Source organism: Pogonomyrmex barbatus, unplaced genomic scaffold (assembly GCF_055798465.1).
Source record: "Pogonomyrmex barbatus isolate J1 unplaced genomic scaffold, ASM5579846v1 scaffold5, whole genome shotgun sequence".
NCBI lineage: Eukaryota > Metazoa > Arthropoda > Insecta > Hymenoptera > Formicidae > Pogonomyrmex > Pogonomyrmex barbatus.
Genome location: NW_028297149.1, coordinates 1,846,908 through 1,857,835, shown reverse-complemented (window position 1 = coordinate 1,857,835; position 10,928 = coordinate 1,846,908). Strand labels below are relative to the sequence as shown.

Here is a 10,928-nt window from a genome sequence, read left to right as displayed (position 1 = left end):
CCAACGTTCTCATAAGTTTGCTCGAGAGTCCGCACGATATACGTTTCGAGAACGTGTACGTGTATTCGAAGTCATTGCAACAACCAAAATATCGATATCGCGAAACTTTGTTGGCATCGATCGACGAAATCGGCTATTTTACGTTTTCCAACAACAGTGACGTCATCCCACCGACCAGCGAGGCACGTCCGAATTCGATCTTCGTCTTCGACGACATTGCATGTGATAAGCAAGATGTGATAAGAGAGTATTTCTCGATGGGTCGCCACTCGAACGTCGACTGCTTCTATCTCTGTCAGACGTATGCGAAGATACCTAAACATCTGATACGCGACAATGCGAACTTGCTGATTTTATTTAAACAGGATGGTACCAACTTGAAACATGTTTACAACGATCATGTGAATACTGACATGTCGTATGATGAATTCTGTGCGTTATGCCGCGATTGTTGGCGGCGCGAGTATGGATTCCTAGTGATAGACAAAGACAGTCCGCTTGTCAACGGGCGGTACAGAAAAGAATTTAACACGTTCGCGGTACCATAATGTGATTAGTCGATGTTGGTACGTCAATTAGGCAACATGAATAACATCAAAGATCGCGAGAAAATAGCAAAACAGATTGCGAAAACGAGCGATTCGCAAAAAATCGCGTTTTGAAAACTGATAAAATAGATGAAGATGTAGCGTTGGAGAGACGCTTCAAACCCATCGTCGAACCTCTAAAACAGATCGTCGAGGAAACACATCCAATTAAAAAAGTAGCCAATGTTGCAAAGGATATCAGTATTAAGAAAAAAAAGAAACGTGAAGACAGCGATGACGATGACGATACTACTACTACTACTACTACTACTAACAGGGATTCGTATTGGACGGATGTTGGATGGTTGAAATTATCGCCGCAATCTAAAAAGCGTACAAAACAATTGAATACCGCGTCAGATTCATTCACGTTCGATTCTACATCGATAGAACCATCAAAAGAACTACCGAAAATACCGCTATTCGTGCGAAATGAAAATATTTTTGAAACAAAAGATGTTAGTGAACCGTCACTCGAAACAACCATCAAACAGAATCTACAAACGCATGGAAGTCGTGAGACGCTTCATGGTTAGCTAGGACCATTGGGACGAAAGTACGTGGACCTTCTTCTCGGTGACGACATAGATAAAGCGATCGATAATGTGTACGGTATCTATTTCGACAAAAGTGGTACAATGCTCGGTGACAAAAAGTTTGACGTTGACAAAAATGACTCCATAATCATAGACAATGTGAGATACAATGGTACACCAGGATTATACGAATTGATCTTCAAGAGACTTTCCGATGAAGCTATATTTACCGAAGATGACAAACAAATAATATATAATATAAAAATATACTATTAACAACGTATAAAAGTATACTATTAACAACGAATGCTTATAGACGTGGTCACAACGCCCACAATCCCATCATGGGCAACAAGGGATACAAGTACATTAATATCATCGCTCCGTTCGTATCTACATATAAAAGAAGCAATAAAAAGGGTGCAGGCATGAATAATATATCATCTACCATGAAGTTAAATGACAACAAGATCGATTACGTGCATTGGGACGATCCCAACCAACTGGTGGATCGACTTCGATTATTCGATGCTTCGCACCGAGCTGGTCACAACGCTCACGACAGCGAGATGCTGTCGATCATCGAGGAACTTCGCGAAGCCGGCATTATTATAAATTAAATCGCGTGTCGACGAAACGAGCCAGTCGATTGACGTCAGTGAGGAAAAAACTTTAATGTAATATATCTTATTTACACGCATTAATATCAAACATCGTCGAAACATGAGATCGTCAAAATCCGATGGATGTGAAAAAAATATTAACTCCGTAAGGCGACGACTCGTCGAGGAATTGCACGCTCCAGCCAGAAGAAATTTTCCACGAAGACGTGTCATAATTCGGGGGTACGACGATCTGTGGCAAGCTGATATCATCGACATGCGCCCATATTCGAATTTCAACAGAGGTCATCATTACATACTCACCGTTATCGATGCGTTGAGCAAATATGCCTGGGCCGTACCACTCAAAAGCAAGATCGGAAGCGAGACGGCTAACGCTATCGCCGAGATAATTTGAGAGAGCGGAAGATGCCCGAGAAATTTGCAAACAGATAACGGGGAAGGAGTTTTACAATGCCGACGTGCAGAAACTCTTGAAAAAACATAGCGTTAATCATTATTCCACGTATTCGATATTGAAGGCATCGATCATCGAACGGTTCAATCGCACACTTAAAAACGACATGTGGAAGATGTTTACACTTATGGTACTTACAAGTGGGTCGACGCGCTGCCACGTCTCGTGTTAGATTACAACGTGCGCAAACATCGCACTATTGGCATGCGACCCATTGACGTAACTCCCGCGATCGCTAAAAAACTCTTGGGCACGGTGTACAGCGCGATAAATATCGCAGGTCCAGCAAAATTCAAAGTAGGTGAATCGGTTCGCGTGAGCAAGTACAAGACAGTTTTCGAAAAAGATTACACGCCAAATTGGACCATCGAGGTGTTTAAGATCGTTAAAGTGCAGCGTACTAATCCCGTAACCTATCTACTCGAAGATTATCGCGGAGAATTCGTTACTGGAGCACGAGTTGCATCGCGCGACTCATCCGGACGTGTATCTCGTGGAGAAAGTACTGCGTAGGAAAGGAGATAAGGTTTACGTCAAGTGGCTGGGATTTGATGGGTCACACAATTCTTGGATACAATAATGTGATTTAATTCATTTATTGTAAACAAATATAAAAATATTTATATAAAAAATTTTAAATTCATTCATTTTATTGTAAAAACAAATAAAAAAAATATTTATATGAAAATATATACAATAAGTCTTATTTTTTCTTCTATTACATTTTCGTAAAGAAACTACACAGATGGACTAACTACGATGAACTTAAGATAATATATAAAATGTATAAAACTATGGGAAATACGTACATATAAACTACAAGTACATATAAATTACAAGTACATATAAACTACAAGTACATATAAACTATAAGAAATACATACATATGTATATGCATACGTACATATGTGCATAAACTACAAGTATGTATATACATACGTACACACGTACATAAAAACATTCGTACATATGTACATAAATACATACATACGTACATATGTATATGCATACGTACATATATATGTACGTACATTACATACTGTACATATGTACATACGTACATATGTACATACATACATACATACATACGTACATAAATACATACGTACATATGTACATACATACATAAATACATACGTACATATGTACATAAACTACAAGTATGTATATACATACGTATACACGTACATAAATACATACGTACATATGTACATACATACATAAATACATACATACGTACATATGTACATAAACTACAAGTATGTATATACATACGTACACACGTACATAAATACATACGTACATATGTACATACATACATAAATACATACATACGTACATATGTACATAAACTACAAGTATGTATATATATATATATATATATATATATATATATATATATATATATATACATATGTATACACGTACATAAATACATACATACATATATATGTACGTACATTACATACTGTACATTACATACGTACATATGTACATATGTATATATAACCTATAAAAAATACGTACATATGTACATATATATGTATAAAACTATATATAAAAAATACATGTATATTACAAAGGTATTCGCCAATGTCCCCATGGTAACGTTTCCATCGAATCCGGTATGATGTATCGTTTGTCATCGTATGGACTCAGAGCAATTTTTGACTCGGATACCGTATATACTTGGTGTAACTTGGATCTTATACATGACTGGCGACGAGTCATTTCGATCTCTTCGTTCAAACACCGTGTATAATCATCGAACGTTATTGTTCGCGCTACGACGTTATTTTTTACACCTTTCGCCTTTTTGGTGTCCTTTTTACCATCCACTCTCATCGCATACATTTTCGCTCTGAGTCCGACAAATTCCGTCATAATCGCACCGTTATTTTTGTCCTTCATTAGGCCGGGTACTTTTTTATTCACGAGAGACATACCATATGCGTTGTCTGCCGGATAATCGTTCGTATCGAATCTAGCGATATCGCGTTTCATCGTCTCGTACACATCATCACATTCAATGTGATATACAAGATTGTCTGTGTCGGTGTACATGATTTTACATTTGTCGCGATACAGTGGTAACATATATTCGTGGTGAAATTCGTACAAGCAGATTTTTGATATATCGAGTATACACATACCCACATAAATCGGCTTATTGAATTTTACCTCGAGTTTACGCAGTTCGACGGCGATTAAATTTTCCGCAAAGACGCTGCGGGTGTGGAAATTTAGTTTCGCGATCATTGCCTCCGCACCGTATCGTCCGCCCCATTTCGTTATCAATTTTACATCCACGTGATTCCGGACATTTTCCATCGTTTTATCGAATACCGCGTTGTTCATTAATTTATATAAATTTTTTTCGAAATCGTTTTTCGCGCACATTCTAAGCTATGTATTAAGTTCGATGTAATCGCGGAACCAGGTGGATTGAGCGAATTATAGTACGCGGTGTATCTTTGCGATACGAAGACCGTGGCACGTACATTGCTGCAGATTATGATAGTGGATGACATATCGCTTTTAGTCATATAGCGTCGCGAGAAGTTTATTCTGCCGCGTGCCGGATGGTTTATCGCGCGTCGGACAGAAAGGTAAGTCAGTGTGTCAGTCGTGCAGATGATGCGGATATTCGAGATCAACCTCGAGAATATAACCCGTAGGCGAATCCGGAGCGATCGCGCTCGCATCAAAGTTCGCGATGTCTTCAACCCATCGAAATTTGGCATAGGGCAGCGGTTGACACATCGCCCATCCGTATAAATTGTTCACGTCGTAAATCAAATACGACAACGGTTTCGACGGGTCGTACGAACGCATGTACTTGTTATTGGCCTGCGTGTTGGAACATTGACTAAGGCTGCCGCCTGTACCGCGCTCGATAAATATAACCATATCGATGTCGATGATCAAATTTTACACGCGTATGTTTCAGCATGGCGTCTCACGTGAAACCTGGCAATGTGTAGTAATGAGCGGGATCAAGACTGTAACTTTTGATACCACTTTCACGAAAATTTTCAAAAACGTCGGCCAATAACAACACACATAACAAGACATCAGTCTTTAAATATAGATCGCTATATTCGTCTAAGGTTTCAATAGAGAACCGCTGCCAGATGTTCACGGCGTGCGCGTAATCATTCTTCGACACTGTGTTACCGGTCAACGACTTATAAAATGATTCGCGCGGTGGTAGGCGCGTGTCCTGCAGCTTGTCCGCGCGAGTAGTGATACTAGGCCGGTTCTAACCCAGGAGCTCCGAGCGGGGAGCGGGTGTGCGGGGTAACTCGGGGCCGCGGGGGTAAAGGAGAGGGAGTAACTGGTAGGCATGGGGAAGGGGGAATGCTTTGTCGATGATCCTTTGGAACGTAAAATGTACTTTTGAGGGGGAAGGGGGGAGGGGATCTTTTTTTGTCTAGGAAGAGCTGTTAGAAAAAATATTTTTTTGTAGAAATTGACGGAGGAAAAAAAGAAAAAAAAAACGCCGATATTCCGGCTGCTATGTACCTAAACAAATTGTTATTTGGAAGATTTATAATAATGTCCCGATTTAGAAAAAATATTGACGACTGTACGTGTCACAGCATGTTAAGAGAAGCGCCAATAATCCGGCTGCTATAAACAAATGTACGTGTCACAACGTGTTAGTTTCGAACAATCTCGAAAAATTCATTATTCAATAAAAAATAAGTCGGTAAATGGACACTTCTTCTCTCTTAATTTTTTCCTAATAATAAATATTGAAACATGTTCGTTCCTGTTTGGTCAAGTCCAAGTTTTCACGTAAGAGCCAAATAAATTTTGACAGTGACACGGAACGGAAACTATAAAACTGAATACGATTTTTTATCGATGTTACACCGATAAATAATATTCCATCATAAATACCAAGTTTCTTTCTTTTTATGTTGAAAAAAACTATTTCCGGATATATCGATTGATATTATTTCAACTGTTACTTTCAAGTTATGCTGTCTTTAAAAAAAAGTCATCAAATCTTTTCTATCGAATCTTCTTATCGGAGAAAAATTGAGGGTAAAAAAAAACGGGAAAATTTGGGCTGCTATAAAAATCCAAATTGTGACTCGGAAAATCTATGACCATGCTTCGAGTTTGACAAAGGGACAGCGAAATTACAGACGATATACAGTAGATCATTGGGTATGCGAGATCACAGTAGATTTTCGGAAGTCTCGAAGTGAATATCGACTGCGATACTGTGTGTAAGAAAAATAGTTGACGATGAATAATGTGTTAAATATAGAAAATGTGTTTAATATAAACATGGAGAACCTCAGGAATATAGTGGACGAAGAGTTTGGAGATGAACTAGAAATGGAGACTAACAATATTGACAATATTAACATTGACATTGAAGACGAAGATGAACATGCGTTGTCTGACAACAGTGCATAAGTGATATGAGTGATGAACTTATGGATTATTCAGAAAAAATTGTTACGCGTTCGGAACTCCTTGCGTTGAATAATAATAAAAAGTATTGTTCAATACAATTTTATTATTCGACAGATGGTGCTCTAATTATATGTGCCGAATGCATGGTTCGTCTGGCGGACACTGACATTGGAGTATTGTATGCCGTTAGGAAGCATGAGATAAATACTCTTGATGTGTTAAACGGTCGATTTTGCTCCAATTGCCAACAGTCCGTCTGTGTGATAATGCCATGCAATATGTGCCCAATTCGCACCGCGTAAAAAAAAGACGATATTGTGGACAAATCACGTGCAAATGCAAGTGCAAGTGCTTCGTGGGACGCAGTATAAAAAAATGAAACATCTCGAGCGAGTGGAACGCGAGCTGCTAGAACAACGCAGCCAGGTCGCTACTTTGGTGGAGTGTTTCCCGTGGCTGCAACAATGCGACGAGTGTATCGAACAACTCGAAAAACTTAGTCGTGTTAAGTGTCCTCGACTCACCGTTGCAAATAGACAATCTGTGGTGGCGAGGATCGCACGACTCGCGGGTGCAAAGGTACAATTAGAAAGACGTTTCGTGCACGTTAGTGGCGAGTACGCGAGCACCAGTAGAGACAATGGATCTCTCGTTTGGCGCGAGATTGATACGGCGTTTGAAAGCCGTATATTGACTGGTACGGTGATCAACGTGAACTATATCGAGCCGCGACGATTTTTGGAAGATGCCGGTAGTGCTCGAACGAGTGCGAGACATTATAGAAAGACACGATAATGTAAAAGTGAACACCGCGTTCAACGGCGAGTTTGTGACGGGCGATAAACGCGCCAATAAAAGTAAACACTAAAAATAGTGAACTCTTTCGAGTGTCAAATGTGGATGAGAGGTACGAGCAGCACGTCACCGAATCTACGTTGGCATCGCTCGAAGAATTTCAAGAACGCGACAGTGAATGGGCGCTATCACGTATATTAAATTTAACAATTAATGTTAATAAATATAATCCCATGCACGCGGGGTGTTACATCGAGTTACCGCGGGAAATTATGTTAAAGAGAGCGGTAATTAACGTGCAGTCAACGGACAATGCATGTTTCGCATGGTCAGTGGTCGCGACCTTGCATCCGGTCGAAAGGCATACAAATCGGGAATCATCGTACCCACATTATACAACGGTATTAAATCTCCAAGACATTACGTTTCCGATGACATTGAATCAAATTAAAAAGTTCGAACATCTCAACGAAATCTCTATCAACGTCTACAGTATCAAGGAAAAGGAGATTCTCCCAATACATCTGACAACAAAGAAGATGGAGAAACATGCAAATTTGTTGTATGCAGGATCCGCGCGACGATAATGGACACTTCGCGTACATCAAAAACTTATCCCGTCTTATGAGCTCGCAACTAAGTAAAAAAGAACACAAGAAATACTTTTGTGATCGGTACGTATGCACATTTTTTAACAAAATATGTAAAATATGTAAAATATTTTATAATTGTTAATTTAAATGCTAAAAATACTAAAAAATTATGTTTTCCGTTTGCAGATGTTTACATTATTTTAAGTCATCCGAGAAATTGGAATCGCATACGGTGGATTGCGAACGGATGAACGATTGCGCCATCCGATTGCCGAATGAGGACGACAAGTGGCTCGACTTCAAGAACTACTGCAACAAAGAACGACTTCCATTCATCGTCTACGCAGATCTTGAGTGCATACTGCGAAGGATGGAGCCGCAAAGAGAAAACACGTCGTACACATATCAACAGCAGCACAAGGTATTTAGCATAGGATATTATGTGCGATGTTCGTACGACAATGCGTTATCGGCGTATCAATTTCGTCGCGGCGAAGACTGCGTTGCATGGTTCGTTCGGCAACTCGAAAATTTGGTGCATCAAATAAAAATTTTTTGTTATCCGCGAATATCCCTATGGAAACATTATCGAGAGATCAGTGGGAGACATACCGTAGCGCGACGCGTTGTCACATTTGTGAGAAATCATTTGCGTCGTACGACACGCGGGTACGTGATCATTGCCACCTTACCGGTCGTTACCGCGGACCCGCAAATTCGAATTGCAATCTAAACTATAAAAAATCATATTGCATTCCTGTAGTCTTTCACAATTTATCCGGTTATGACGCGCACTTTGTTATCACAAAAATAGTTACGGCGTACGAAGGCAAAATTGACGTGCTGCCGATAACAAAGGAAAAATACATTTCATTCACTAAACATGTCAAAGATAGATCAGATTCGCAAAATTGTGTACAATTACGATTCATCAATTCGTACAAATTTTTGAGTACCAGTCTCGATAAATTGACATCTTTTTTAAGTAGAGAGAAATTGAAAATTTTACATTCCGAATTTTCCACGTTATCGAACGAGAATTTTGATTTGTTGACGCGTAAAGGTGTCTTTCCTTATGAATACGTGGATCGCGCGGACAAGCTGCAGGACACGCGCCTACCATCGCGCGAATCATTTTATAAGTCGTTGACCGGTAACACAGTGTCGAAGAATGATTACGCGCACGCCGTGAACATCTGGCAGCGGTTCTCTATTGAAATCTTAGGCGAATATAGCGATCTATATTTAAAGACTGATGTCTTGTTATGTGTGTTGTTATTGGCCGACGTTTTTGAAAATTTCCGTGAAAGAGGTATCAAAAGTTACAGTCTTGATCCCGCTCATTACTACACATTGCCAGGTTTCACGTGAGACGCCATGCTGTAACATACGCATGTAAAATTTGAATTGCTCCGACATCGATATGGTTATGTTTATCGAGCGCGGTATACGCGGCGGCCTCAGTCAATGTTCCAACAGATACACGCAGGCCAATAACAAGTACATGCGTTCGTACGACCCGTCGAAACCGTCGTCGTATTTGATGTACTACGACGTGAACAATTTATACGGATGGGCGATGTGTCAACCGCTGCCCTATGCCAAATTTCGATGGGTTGAAGACATCGCGAACTTTGATGCGAGCGCGATCACTCCGGATTCGCCTACGGGTTATATTCTCGAGGTCGATCTTGAGTATCCGCATCATCTGCACGACCGACACACCGACTTACCTTTCTGTTCGACGCGCGATAAACCACCCGGCACGCGGCAGAATAAACTTCTCGCGACGCTATATGACAAAAAGCGATATGTCATCCACTATCGTAACCTGCAGCAATGTACGCGCCACGGTCTTCGTATCGCAAAGATACGCGTACTACAATTCGCTCAATCCACCTGGCTCCGCGATTACATCGAACTTAATACACAGCTTAGAATGTGCGCGAAAAACGATTTCGAAAAAAATGTATACATATTTATACAAATTTATACAAATTAATGAACAACGCGGTATTCGGTAAAACGATGGAAAATGTCCTGAATTACGTGGATGTAAAATTGATAACGAAATGGGACGATACGGTGCGGAGGCAATAATCGCGAAACCAAATTTCCACAGCCGCAGCGTCTTTGCGGAAAATTTAATCGCCATCGAACTGCGTAAACTCGAGGTAAAATTCAACAAGCCGATTTATGTGGGTATGTGTATACTCGATATATCAAAAATCTGCTTGTACGAATTTCACCACGAATATATGTTACCACTGTATCGCGACAAATGTAAAATCATGTACACCGACACAGACAATCTTGTATATCACATTGAATGTGATGATGTGTACGAGACGATGAAACGCGATATCGCTAGATTCGATACGAACGATTATCCGGCAGACAACGCATATGGTATGTCTCTCGTGAATAAAAAAGTACCCGGCCTAATGAAGGACAAAAATAACGGTGCGATTATGACGGAATTTGTCGGACTCAGAGCGAAAATGTATGCGATGAGAGTGGATGGTAAAAAGGACACCAAAAAGGCGAAAGGTGTAAAAAATAACGTCGTAGCGCGAACAATAACGTTCGATGATTATACACGGTGTTTGAACGAAGAGATCGAAATGACTCGTCGCCAATCATGTATAAGATCCAAGTTACACTAAATATATACGGTATCCGAGTCAAAAATTGTTCTGAGTCCATACGATGACAAACGATACATCATACCAGATTCGACGGAAACGTTATCATGGGGACATTGACGAATATCTTTGTAATATACAAGTATTTTTTTTTATATAGTTTTATATATATATATATGTACATATGCACGTATTTCTTATAGTTTATATATACGTATGTACATATGTACAGTATGTAATGTACGTATGTATATATGT

General features: G+C 39.8%; 1 protein-coding gene and 2 pseudogenes across 1 annotated transcript; 2 read left to right on the top strand and 1 right to left on the bottom strand.

Moving 5' to 3' along the window:
* Nucleotides 1-3,773: 3,773 nt before the first annotated feature.
* LOC148935266 (uncharacterized) lies at nt 3,774-5,015 on the bottom strand. Its single transcript, XM_089081717.1, has one exon. The coding sequence runs from the start codon at nt 4,601-4,603 to the stop codon at nt 3,779-3,781; it is 825 nt and encodes a 274-aa protein (XP_088937843.1). The 5' UTR covers nt 4,604-5,015; the 3' UTR covers nt 3,774-3,778.
* Nucleotides 5,016-5,741: 726 nt separating this feature from the next.
* Nucleotides 5,742-9,444, top strand: LOC148935265 (uncharacterized; annotated as a pseudogene).
* Nucleotides 9,445-10,097: 653 nt separating this feature from the next.
* On the top strand, nt 10,098-10,805 carry LOC148935264 (uncharacterized; annotated as a pseudogene).
* Nucleotides 10,806-10,928: the final 123 nt, after the last annotated feature.